The sequence below is a fragment of the Micromys minutus genome (genome assembly GCF_963924665.1).
Source record: "Micromys minutus genome assembly, chromosome: 12".
Taxonomy (NCBI): Eukaryota; Metazoa; Chordata; class Mammalia; order Rodentia; family Muridae; genus Micromys; species Micromys minutus.
Window position 1 is genome coordinate 17110504 of NC_137981.1, and position 14426 is coordinate 17124929.

The 14426-nt window shown below is 34.6% G+C and overlaps 1 protein-coding gene across 1 annotated transcript; it reads left to right on the forward strand.

The window, feature by feature from the left end:
- Positions 1-13299: 13299 nt before the first annotated feature.
- LOC308428232 (olfactory receptor 4N2) lies at positions 13300-14223 on the forward strand (the record flags this gene model as incomplete). Its single annotated transcript, XM_080926642.1, has 1 exon — positions 13300-14223. One exon carries the CDS (start codon positions 13300-13302, stop codon positions 14221-14223), a length of 924 nt encoding a protein of 307 aa, XP_080782768.1.
- Positions 14224-14426: the final 203 nt, after the last annotated feature.

Here is a 14426-nt window from a genome sequence, read left to right on the forward strand (position 1 = left end):
TTGGCATTCATAAATCATTCTGTTTTTCTATACTTCTATACATTCACAATAGTAAGTATATAACCTGAAGAATTATATTTTTACATTTGCTTGTTATTCTTTATAAATATGAAGAATAGTATTACCTCACTGAATATGCACTGATATTCTCATAGAGCAAACATCTCCCTCCACCTCTCATGAAATAGGTAACATATGGTTGTTCCACCTTAATTTTAAATTGTTTTATTACAATAGAGAGACTATTTAAAGTTTGACATACACAGCTAATTTGTGATGCAATGGTGAATAAGCTTTGGGACTTTGAAGTTTAGCTAAACTACAGGGAATTTCTATGGGGACTGTCAAAATGCCAACAAGTTATGGACAAAGAATGAATCTAGGGACTTAGTTACTATAAATTTCCAAATATATATCATTCAAGATTTGCAATGCAAGTATTGTATTCTAAAACAAAGATTTTCATCACTGACTTATAAGAGACTTATGAGAAGGAATTTATCTCAGTGCCTCCTGCTCCCCTGGCAGTACCTTTCATGATACCAGAAGTCTATGCAAGCTTTCAAAGGAGGAAGGCAACCCAAGTCCTGCCCAGCCAAGATGCTCATGAACCTCAACAACCAGCATGACACAATAACCTGAAGGTGTATCAGTGACAGGCATAATTTGATGGTATCCAGTAAATCTTTATTTAGACTTAAGACTCACTAAACAAGAAGGAAATCCTGTCACTCACTAAAAATCTAGCTAGCTAATCTATGCAGTGACATTGTGATTGTTGGAGGAGACTCTGCAACTAACTACACATTCATTAAACCAACACAACCCTAACAAAAATTAGAATAATTAAAAACACTCTCCTGCTCAAAGGGGTAAAGGTACTAATCAACTATAAGAATCAAAATGGACAAGCCTAGTAGGATTAGGCTCTGAAACAAGGGGACATTAATATAAAATATTCAATGTTCTGATATTTGAAGCAGATAAAAATGGCATACCTTCATCCAGTGTCAGAGTTAGAATCCAGATTCTACTGTAATGTTCAATCAGAACTAGCAGTCATTAAACTGATCTTTCAAAAGACCAGAACGTTTCTGTTTCTCAAATTGTAACTTGGAAGTTGGATCCCTAGGCAAATACAAAGGAGAGATTACTCTTACAACCCTTCAAACTTTCTAATGCCCATTGAGCAGTTCAGACCGATCCAATACCTGGCCACACACTGCAGCCTACATGCCTTTCAGGAAGTACACAGTAACCAGAGAACAGGTCTCCCTAAATGCTCAGGCCAACTGGGACAACCACAGGACCCTGCTGATTCAGGACCCAATCTCCAACCCCCAAACCCTGAGCTACGTCTTTTTATCAGTCTGCTTCCTAAACAGGCCTATACCCTTCCACACCCTATAGCCTTCCTGCCTCTCAGGAGGTCCACAGTAATCACGGACACAAGAGGCATGCTCTCTAAGCAGAGACAACACTGCCTGTCTCCAAGGAGGTTGACTTTAGTCAGAGACACCCAGACCATGCAACACCAAAGATAAGCAGATGGCCAGAGGCAAGAGCAAGATCATAAGCAACAAAACCCAGTTCAATTTGGTAAACCCACCACAGATCTCCCACCACAGTAATCCCTGAATACCCCAACACATCTGAAAAGTAAGATAATGGTGTAAAATTTCATCTCATGAAGATGGTAGAGACCTTTAATGAAGATATAAATAACTCCCTTAAAATTACAGGAAAACATGGAGAAGCCCTTAAAGAGAAAACAAATACATCCTTTAAGGAAATACAGAAAAATGTAATCAAGTAGGTGAACAAAAAGAACCAAGAACTAAAAATGGAAATAAAGACAATAAAGAAAACACAAAGGCAACACTGCAGATGTAAAACTTAGAAAAGAGTTCAGCAGCTATAGATGCAAACATTATCAACAGAAATCAAGAGATAGAAAAGAGAATCTCAGGCATAGAAGATACCATAGAAAATAGTGACACATTACTCAGAGACAATTCAAAGTATAAAAAACTCCTAACCACAAAATAGCTAGGAAATTCAGTACACGCACACAAAACAAAAATAAAATTTAAACTAATAGGAATAGAAGAGTGTGATGAACCCTAGTTCAAAGGGTCAGAAAATATTTGCAACAAAATAACAGAAGAAAAGCTCCCTTAACTAAAGAAAGAGATGGCCATAAATGTAGAAAAAGCCTGCAGAATACCAAATAGATTAGACCAGAAAAGAAAATCTTCTGCCACCTTATAATCAAAACACTAAATACCTAGAAGAAAGAAAGAATATTAAAAGCAGTAAGGGGATAGATGTCATCCAGACTCCAAGAGAACACAAATGTCAGCACAGGATACTATACTGAGCAAAACTCTTATCACCATAGAGGGAGAAACCAATATATTCCATGAAAACCCAAATTTAAATAGTATCTTTCTACTAATCTGGCCCTAAAGAAGATACTGAAATAAAATGTCTAATACATCTAGGAAAGGTAAAAACACAAGACGTTAAACATTACACAAGAAACCCAAAAGAAAAGAATCATATACACATAATAAACCCAAAGCAATAAAATGACAGAACCAACAATCATCTGTCTTTACTATCACTCAACATGAATGAACTCAATTCCAGAATAAAAAGATACAGGCTAACAAACTGGATACATTCACAGGATCCATCATTTTGCTGCACACAAGAAACACACTTTAGTGACAGAGATAAACACTACCTCAGAGTAAAAGGTTGGAAAAATATTTCTAAGCAGATGGTCCCAAGGAACAAGGTAGAGTTGCCATTCTAATATCCAATTAAATATACTTTCAACCAAAAGTTATCAAATGAAATATGGAAGGAAACTTCATGTTCATCACAGGAAAAATTCACCAGGAAGAATTTTCAGTTCTGAACATCTATGCCCCAAATGCAAGGGCAACCACATTCATAAAAGAAAATACTAAAGCTTAAAACACACATTGAATCTTATACAATGATAGTGGGAGAATTCAACACCCTACTTGTATCAAAGGACAGATCACTGAAACAGAAACTGAATAGAAACACAGTAAAACTTACAGAAAGTATGAACCAAATGCATTTAACAGATATAGATGGAAAATTTCACCCCAAAACAAAAGAATATAGTTCTTCTCAGCACCTAATAGAACCTTCTTCAAATTTGACCATATAATCAGACATAAAACAAACCTCAACAGATACAGGAAGATATAAATAATCCTAAGTATTCTATCAGATGACCATGAATTAAGGCTAGATTTCAATAACAATAAAAAGCCTTCAAATTATGGAAACTAAACAACTCTCTGGTCAATAATAACTTTGTTGGGGAAAAAATAAAGAAAGAAATCAAAGGCATTCTAGAATTCAAGGAAAATGAAGAAATATTATATTCAAAGTTATGGGACACAATGAAAGCAGTGTTAAGAGGAAAATTCATACAGCTAAGTGACTTTATAAATAAATTAAAGAAATCTCATACAAGAAACTTATCATACCCAAAAGCACTAGAAGATAAAACAACAAACACACCCAAGATGAGTAGAAGACAGGAAATACTCAAACTCAGGGCTGAAAACAACCAGTTCAAAACAAGAGAATGTAAGAAAGAATCAACAAACCAAAAGATAGTTCCTTGACAGAAATAATCAAAATAGATAAGCATTTAGCCAAACTAAGGAGCAAAGAGAAAGTATCCAAGATTAAGAAAATCAGAAATGAAAAGGGAGACATAACAACAGAAACTGAGAAAATTAAAAAAAAATGAAACATCAGATCCTACTACAAAAGCCTATACTCTATGAAACTGGAAAATTTATATGATTTGTAGATTTCCAGTTTTCTAGACTGATAAGATATACTAAAGTTAAATCAAGAACACATAAACTATCAAAGCAGTTACATGATTCCTAAGAAAATAGAAATAGAAATACCCAGCTATACTACTCTTGGGCATATACCCCAAAGATTTGCCACCACACCACAGGAACATATTCTCAACTATGTTTATAGTTGCCTTATTTGTAATAGCCAGAAGCTGGAAACAACCCAAATGTTCCTTGACAGAAGAATGGATACAGAAAATGTGATTCATTTACACAATGGAATCCTATTCAAGTATTAGGAATGAGGACATCAGGAGTTTTGCAGTCACATGGATGGAACTAGAAAATATCATCCTGAGTGAGGTAACTCAGACCTATCAGGACATGCATGATATGTATTCACTAATAAGTGGATATTAGCCAAAAAATAGTAGCGTACCCAGAAAAACAATTCATAGGACTCAAGAAGGTTATTGAGCCCAAGGATCCAAGTGATGATGCTTCAATCTACTTGGGAGGGAGAAGAAAGCAATCTCATGGGGCAGAAGAAGAGAGAAACCTGGGTAGGAGAGAAGACAGGGTGGGGAAGGGGGAATAATGATCACATATTGTGTATCGAGCAAACAGGACTGAATCCTTAAGGGCCAGCAGGAAGAATGGAAACAGGCAACCTCAGAAGGCAGGAAGTTGGGGGACCCTCTAGAATGTATCAGAGACCTGGGAGAAGAGAGACTCTCAGGACTCAAAGGCAGGGACCTAGAATGCAGTGCTTGCCTATGGGGAGGGAGGACATGTACAGTCCAGCTCAAGAGGAGGGACAGGACATCAAGTGGAGGAATGGGGTTTCCATCCCACAGTCAAAAGCTCTGAACAATAATTATTCATGTCTGAAGGAACTGCAGGTATAAAAATGGAGTAGATCATGAGAGAAAGGAGGACCAGTGACAGGCTCAAATTGAGCTCCAGCTCAAGGATTGGCCCCAGGGCCTTACTTACACTGCTACTGATCCTGTGGCATGCTTGCAGACATGAGGTTAGCATGGCTACCTTCAGAGAGGCCCAACAAGCAGCTACAAGAGTCAGATGCAGATACTAGCACCCAACCAGTGGATAGATGCTGGGGACCCCTGTGGTTGAATTGCAGAAAAGCTGGAAGAAGCTGAGGAGGAGGGAACGCCATGAGATGACCTGCAGTTTCAACTAACCTGGACCCCTGAGATCTCTCAGAAACTGAGCCACCAACCAGGCAGCATACACCCTCTGATCTGTGACCTCTGACACATATATAGCACAGGAAAGTATGGTCTGTCCCAGTGGAAGAAGAAATGCCTAACCCTCTAGAGACTTGAGGCTCAAGTGAGTGGGGAAGTCTGGTGAGGTGGGGATAGGAATGGTGGGGACATTCTTTTGAAGATGGGGTGGGGAAGAGGATAAAGTATGAGATTAAAGAAGAAGAAATCACGGCATATGCATAGAAAATACTATCAATAGAATCAGAAGAAAATTTCCCTTACCTAAAGAAAAAGATACCTTTCTAGGTATAAGAAGCACAGAAAACACCAAGTAGACTGGACAGAAAAAGATAGTCTCATGACACATAGTAATCAAAACACTAACTTTTCAGAAGAAGTAGGCATCTTAAAAGGTAAAAGACAAAAAGACAAAATAACATGTGAAACAGACCTACTAGTATAACCTCTGAGTTTACAACAGAGGCTCTCAATGCTAGAGGTGCCTGGATGGATGTTCTACAAATTCTGAGACCACAGATGCCAACCTACACTACTACACTTTGTAAAACTTTTATTCACAATTGTTAGAGAAAGAAAGATATTAAATGACCAAACCAAATCAAGCAGTATTCATCTACAAACTGAGCCTATCAGAAATTGCTAGAAGAAAAACTTATACCTGAAAAAGTTAACTAATCCCCAAATCCACTGAGAATAATCAGTATTAGACCAGCAAATTAAAAAAAAAAAAAAAAAACTGGGATAGGGGGACTATCTATGGAACAGTCTTTTTGAGCTTCTGATTAGCCCATGCTAGTTGTTTTTGTGGATTTTCTTTGGTTTCCTTAACCCCTCTGGCTCCTACAATCCTTTCCCCTTTTCCTTAGGATCTCAGAGCTCTATGTAATGTTTAATTGCAGATTTTTGCATCTATTTTCACCACTTGGTAGATAGGCCTGTGTAATGATGATTGTATTAGGCTTTTGTCTATGAGTATTGCAGAATATGATTGTGAAACATTTCATTGACTCTAAATATCTATTTACTCATTTACTTATCCATCTGTCTGTCTGTCTGTCTATCTATCTATCTATCTATCTATCTATCTATCTATCTATCTATCTATCTATCTATATCTATTTACTTACTTATGTGATTCTGTTTAATTCTATTCTGGGTTTCTGGGCTATCTAGCCTCTGGGTTGGCTCCATTTAGTGGCTTGGTATCAAGCTGGTACTGAATGGCTATTTCCATAATTTCTGTGCTACCTTTTCCCCATGCACGTCTTGTAGTCAGGACAAATTAAAACAATTTTGTGGTTTGGTTGATGTCCCAATCCCTCCACTGGAAGTCTTGCATAGTTACAGGAGAAGATTAATTTAGGCTTTGTATCCCCCTTTACTAGTCTTATCTAGTGCTCCCCTTTTCAATACCTGAAAGTTTCTGTTGAAATAGGTCTCTAGCCCATCCTGGACTTGTCCCCAAATTCCAGTTGACTGCCCTAGTACTTTCTCCCTTCACCCTACAAACTGATCTCTTCTGTTCCCATCTCCTCGAATCCCCAGTGTCCTACCCGCAAACCATAGAATCTGTTCTATTTTCTCTACTTAGGGAGATTATGAATCATATCTTTGAAGTCTCCTAATTAGTTAGCATGTCTGGGTCTGTCGTTTGTAGCATGGTTATTATTTACAACTAAACATCCACATATTAGTCAGCACATAACATGTTTGCCTTTCTGGGCCTGGGTTATCTCACACAGGTTGATTGTTTTCTACTACCATCCATTTGCCAGAAAATTTCATGATATTACTTTTTTAAACAGCTGAATAATAATCCATTTGTAAATGTACCGCATTTTCTGTATCCATCCTTTGGACAAGGGTTATCTGGGTTGTTTCTAGTTTCCAGATAACACAAATAAAGCTGCTCTTTGCATAGTTAAGCAAATGTCCTTGTGGTAGGATGGAACATTCTTTGCATATGTGTTCAGGAGTGGTATACCTGGTCTTGCGGTAGATCAATTTCCAGTGTTCTGAGAGATCACCATATTTATTGCCAAGATGATTTCAAAAATTTGCACTCCCACTAGCAATGGAGCTCCATATTTTTGTCAGTATGTGCTGTCGCTTGTGGTTTTGATTTTAGTCATTCTGACAGCTATAAATGATAGAATCTCAGAATTGTTTTGATTTGCATTTCCCTGATGACTAAGGATAACATTTTCTTAAGTGCTCTTCAGCGATTTTAGATTTTTTCATTGAGAGTCTTTGTTTAGATCTGTACCCTAATTTTTAAATGGATTATTTGGTTTGTTTATTTCTAGTTTCTTGAGTGTTTTATATACATTGAATATTAGCCCTTTTTTAGATATGGAGTTGCTGAAAATATTTTCCCATTTGGTAGGCTGTCATTTTGTCCTTTTTACAGGATCCCTTTCCTTAACAGAAGTTTTTCATTTAAATGAGGTTCTCTTAATTAATTGTGGATCCCAGTGCCTGCAATATTGTTCTATACTCAAGGATGTCCTGTGCCAGCCAATGTGTTTAAGGCTACTCCTCACTTTCTTTTCTACCAGGTTCATTGTATCTGGTTTTATATTGATATCTTTGATCATTTGGATTTGAGTTTATGCATAAATATGGGTCTATTTGCACTTTTCTACATGCAGATCAGGACCATTTGTTGAAGATACATTCTTCTATTATATAATTTTGGATTCTTCATCAAACTTCAGGTGACCATAAGTCTGTGAATTTATGTCTGGTTCAATTTAATTCTATTAACTAATATGTTTGTTTCAATGCCAATACCATGCAGTTTTTATTATTACAGCTCTAGAGTAGAGCTTGCAATTAGAGATTATGATACCTCCAGAAGTTCTTTAATTGTACAGGACTGTTTCAGCTATCTTTGTTTTTGTTTTCTATTTTGAGTACCCTTCCTTGAAGGTCTGTAAACAATTGTGTTGAAATTTTGGTGGATAGGGCATTGAATAGATTGCATTGAATATAGATTGGTTTTAATAAGGTGGCCATTTTTACTGTGTTAATCCTAACCATTTATGATTATGTGAGATATTTCCATCTTTTGATATCTTCTTCAGTTTCTTTCTTCAAAGACTTAGAGTTTCTGTCATACAGGTTTTTTACTTGCTTGGTTAGAGTTAAGCCAAGATATGTTCTTTTATTTGTGACTACTGTGAATGTTGTCATTCCTGTAAATTCTTCCTCACCTTGTTTATTGCTTGTATATAGGAAAGATACTACAGTTTTTGAATTACAATTAAGTTTTTATCTGGGCCTTTGCTAAAGGTGTTTCTCAACCCCTGTGCATCTCTCCAGATTTGTCTGGGTGTAATAGAGCAAGGTCCCACAGCATGTTCTTCAATTTGGTTTGCTAGTATTTTAGGTATTTTTTCATTAATGTTCATGAGAGAAATTGGTATAGAATTCTCTTTCTTTTTTGAGTTGTTGGGTGATTTGAGTATCAGGGTGACTGTATCATCATAGAATGAGTTTGACAGTGTTCCTTCTGTTTCCATTTTGTGGAATAATTTGAGATTATTGGTATTATATCTTCTTTATAAGTCTGGTAGAATCTATACTAAAATCATTTGATACTGCTTTAGTTTGTTTGATTTTTTTGGTTTTGTTTTTGTTTAGTTTTAAATGCTTCTGTTTCCTTAGGAGTTATAGTCAATGTAAATTATATACTTGATCTCGATTTAGCTTTAGTAAGTGATATCAAGAAAATTGTCAATTTTATTTAGGCTTTTCAACATTTTAATATTTTGGAAAACAGACATTTATTATGTTCATAAGGCTGTTTTAGGGGATTTTACTTGTGTTTCAGCTATTTTAGAATCTTTTGTATCTTCTCTGATAGTGTTGCTGGGCTGTAGTGGAAACAATATTGCCCTGGATGTTATTGACTGTGTTTTTCCACTGACAGCTAGGTATCTGTATCCTGGTTTGCTCATCTGGTGTGTCCCCAGGAAATGCCTGCTAATTTAAGAGGCTACAAGTGAGGGATAAATTGAAGGAAGGACGATCGGAGTAGAAAATCTTTGTGAACCATTGGTGATAGGGTCAGAGAGAAATGGGAGACTGTATCAGCTATTCACATAGAGTTCTGGGGAAGAGATTGAGATACTGAATTTGAAGGAGCAGAAGGAGAGATGAAATCTTCGTTCAGCCTACCTACTTTCTGGGCAGGAGTGACCTATGGGTTTTCACTTTTCAACAGAGAAGAAAAACTGTACAATATATTTTACATATTATCTCCCCTTCTCAACTCTGCCTAGATCTTCCTCATTGATCAACCCACCAATATTCATGTCCTTTTCCTCCCTATCAATGCTATAAAATAAATGAATGAATGAATAAATAAATAAATACTAAGGATAAGAAAAAAATAGGACAAAAATAAAGAAATTGAGAAAGGGAAAATCAGCTATTCAAGTAGAGTGTTTCTGGCTATATCAATCACATTACTGGGCATACCTGATGCCTAGAAACAATTGGCCAGTGCAAACTAATATTTTATAAAATATGACTTTGCTTTTAGTAGCATTTACAGCAAATCTGACCTAGAAAAACAAGGGGTTTGTTTTCTTTTTACTAAGCGAGACATTTAAAACAAATAATTTTATTTGTTTTGAATGTTGCCTGTTTGACACAAAGTCTGATTATCAATACTCACTACCTTAACATTGAATAGGACCATTTTAGTGCATGGCATAATAATAGTAGGGCTTGTTTTAATGGACAAATATTTAAATGGGCTTATAAAATTTAGTTTGCTAGATAAACCAATAACATTAAATTAAATCATCATAATTACCTTGATCTTTGGCTGCCATCTAAAATTTCTTTTAGAAAACCTTCATTATCTTCTTAAAACTAGACATTATACAAAAAACCCACAATCTATCTATCTATCTATCTATCTATCTATCTATCTATCTATCTATCTATATCATCTATCTATCTATCTACCATCTATTATCTATCTATCTATCTATCTATCTATCTATCTATCTATCTATAGTCTATCTATCTATCTCTATCTATTAAAGGAAACATGTAGTGTTGTAAAGGACTCTTCAATTTGATAACTAATAATCCATTCAAAATTAGTGACAGGTTCTCCCTAGAAGGATAAATAAAATCAGAAAATTTCATCAACTAGACAAATTTAAAAGTTATCACACAAAAGACTGCGTCCTGACCAGAGGAAAAAGTCTAGCATGGTGATTCTTAACTTCTGCTTTACTATAGAACTCAAGATGATAAACTTTTACATTCACTTTTCCAATATAAATATCTACCAACTATATCTGAAACTACATCTCTGTGGAGTTAAAAATGTTGGAAGAGACTTATGTTCAAATATTTTCACACTGAGTACCTCATATAACTGGACATTTTCTTTATTTTTTTCATGTTTATCAACTTATAAAAACTCTTTTATAGCTAAATATTTTAAGAATCTCTTCATGGTATTTAATAGTCCATTTAGTGTGTTTCTATGTGGTTAAATAATGCTACTCATTATTTAATAAAATTAAAAACATGTATATTATTTTGATTCATTAATCTTGATTTTTATGATTTTTATTCCTACCTTACCTGAAAATATATTCCATGTTTAGAAGAGTTAACTGTTTTCAACATCTTTGCAAATTCTCTGTCACTTTCAGTACATTTTGAATAAATTATTTTATTCTTTTAAATTGATAAATTGTTTTTCAATCTTTCAAAAAATTCTGTGTGAAACATCTTTATTTTTATACAAATTATTTTATCTGAATAAAACAAATTAATATTAGAAATATTAAAAAACAATAAATTAGATGTTTTCAAAAAGCTATATAATGAGATCAAGATTTGGTAAACTCAGTTAACTCTAGACAAAACTTACATTTAAAGCGAATATATAACAGTGTAATTGCACTGAATGATCATATCCTTTTAGTCATCATAGATTCTAACTCATCTCAAATTTTCCACCTTTATGGGGCATCTTATGATACTGGCATATCCTTATATGCCATGCTAGTATATTCTCATAGATCATATGTGAAAAAGTAGAATTACATCCTTCAGAGTTAGTATAAATTAACCTCAGACTATTTCTAATAATTTAGAATATGCTTTTGTAAGCTCATATATTTTTTCATTTTACTTGGACTAGAGAACAAATTGGGCATTAGTAAAGATTTATCGAAATGAGGGAAACTACACATTTTTGCATAGTAATTTTCTAAATAGTAATGACGTAAAATTCTAATAAACTAACGTTCATAATGTTTTATTTCATGCTTAGTTTCATTCTTTAATAATAACCTGTTGGCATTTTGACAGTTCTCTACAGCCTTGTTAGACTTTAAATCCCCAAGGCCAATTCTCCACTGCATCACAAATTAGCTGTGTATCTCATATTTTAAAAGGGTTCTCTACTAGAAAACACAATAAAAAGTTTGATCAGGTATTGTCTATTTCTTTCCAAGAAGTAATGTTTGCATGTGAGAGTATGGAATGCTGTTAGGTAAATGTACCTATTATTCTTTAAATTTACAAAAAATAAAGAAATGTAAACAGATATAACTATATAAATTATTCAGGTGTTACTCTGACTGATTTGGATTCAAAGACATAAAGCAAACATAAATCAGTGTGTGGATGCTGAATTACAGCGTTCTCAATAGTATAGTTTTTTTCTTCTACTGACATTTAGAATAGTCTTATTTGGAATTAATAGTATTCCATAAATATGGATCATGTTGATATTTTAGCCATAAATTGTATATAGCAAGAGTCTATACAGAAATGTTATGCTGAGAATAAAAAGAAAACATTATTAAGATCCTGTTTTTTTTTTTTTTTAATACTACTTCTCCTTTTACAAGTAATGCTCATGAATAGTAATCTAGGGTGTGGGGATCAGGCTAAAGGTAAACTGATGTCATTTTTTTATTTTGCAATCTTAGACTTTTGTAGTTATCAAATCCAAGAATCTCACTCTGAAAATAGGGAAATACAATCTTTATCACATATTACATCTTAGAATTTTGAATACATTGTGCATTTGTACATTATGCAAAGCATATCCCTTATATCCATCTATTATTATGTCTTTCTGGGTCCCTTTAGTGTCTCCTTTCTTGTCCTCAAAATATATTTCTATATGTCTATCAATGTGTACATAGGTGTGTGACCATCCATTAAACACATTTTGAACTATGGTTTTGCATAAGATTCAATGTATATTTATCTATAGATATATTTTCTGAGTGAACAAATATGTGAAAATTTATGTGTGTGTGAATGATGTAATGTACAATGATGGTCAGTTTAATAATATATGGAAATTTATGTACATGGGTGTGTGCATATATAAATATATGCATATATAAAATTTTACTATATATAAATTCATACATAATAATATATATAAATTTATATAGTCATATTTCTTCCACTGTATAAAGATGCTACATTAACTATAGAATTAAATAATAGGACTTCAGAAAATCAGATAAAATAGACATCATGAAGTTAATGAAGTTTTTATAACAGTAATTTTGCTACAGTGTGCAGGACCATAGTAAAATAATCACACAGAAAAGAATCTATTTGCCATTCCTCAATCAAGCAAAAGTTTTCTATTTATACCTAGGTAATTATTACATCTTCTATAAAGAAAATTGAAATGTTCTTAGAAATTATGTGGTTTCCAACATTCCTAAGGCACAATTTATCTCTAAAAAATCAGCTAATGTATTACTTTATTAGTTTTGATGAATAAATATACATACAATAAACAATGCCAATCTTTATTCAGTTCCCTATAAAAAATATTTAGAAGAATTTTAATACGTTCATCAAAATGTTTTCTCTGTTGGGGAAAAATACAATCTCTTTCAGGGCAATGGCAAATAAGCCTGTAGCAATGGTATTTATTATTTCGTGTGAGAGACAAGCTGAATCTTTGTACCAAACAGGCAGGAAGGTGTGGCTTCAACAACAGGATGTTTACTATAATGAAATATAGGAGCTAAAGGATAGAGAGGATGGTTTTAGATATACAGATATGAGAGAATACAGCAGTGTCTAACCATGCTTCTAGAAGAATAGCTCTGATCTAGTCAGAACAGACATAAAGAATTGCTTTATTTGTTAATGTTGTGTAGAGACTGGTGATGGAGACAGAAAACAGAACAGTTGTCACAGAATTCATCCTCATAGGACTGACCCAGTCACATGATATACAGCGTTTGGTCTTTGTTCTGAGCTTAATTTTCTATATCATCATCTTGCCTGGAAATATCCTCATCATCCTCACCATCAGGTCAGACCCTGGACTCAATGCCCCTCTGTATTTCTTCCTGGGAAATTTGGCCTTCCTGGATGCCTCCTACTCCTTTATTGTGGCTCCCAGGATGTTGGCAGACATCTTCTCTGAGAAGAAGATAATCTCCTACAAAGCCTGCATCACTCAGCTGTTTTTTTTGCACTTCCTTGGAGGGGGTGAAGGGTTACTCCTGGTTGTGATGGCCTTTGACCGCTACATTGCCATCTGCAGACCTTTATATTACTCCACTGTCATGAGTCCCAGAACCTGCTATGCTATGTTGTTGGCTCTCTGGCTTGGAGGTTTTGTTCACTCCATTATTCAGGTTGTTCTCATCCTCCGCTTGCCCTTCTGTGGTCCAAATCATCTAGATAACTTCTTCTGTGATGTCCCACAAGTCATCAAGTTAGCCTGTACAGACACCTTTGCAATTGAGCTCCTAATGGTTTTCAATAGTGGCCTACTTACCCTCCTGTGCTTCCTTGGTCTTCTGACTTCCTATGCAGTTATTTTATGCCATGTTCATAGGTCAGCATCTGAGGGAAAAAACAAAGCGATATCTACATGTACCACTCACGTTATCATTATACTTCTTATGTTTGGACCTGCAATTTTTATTTATACACGCCCATTCACGGCCTTATCTGCTGACAAAGTGGTTTCTTTCTTTCACACAGTCATATTTCCCTTATTGAACCCTGTCATTTATACCCTTCGGAACCAGGAAGTAAAGACATCCATGAAAAAGTTAATCATCCGGCATATTTGTTAATTGGGTTTTAAGCGAGCACTTGATATGATAATTCTGCATGCCATTTATTGTTACAAAACAAATGTTGTTCTTTTGAGTATATCTCCTTTATCATGAAGTATACAGGAAATTTGATACAGTTTTATATTTTGAGAGAAGACTTTGTGTGTTTTAGTGGTTGAACGCGGAATGACACGGTTCTCCAATTATATTGGATGAATTGA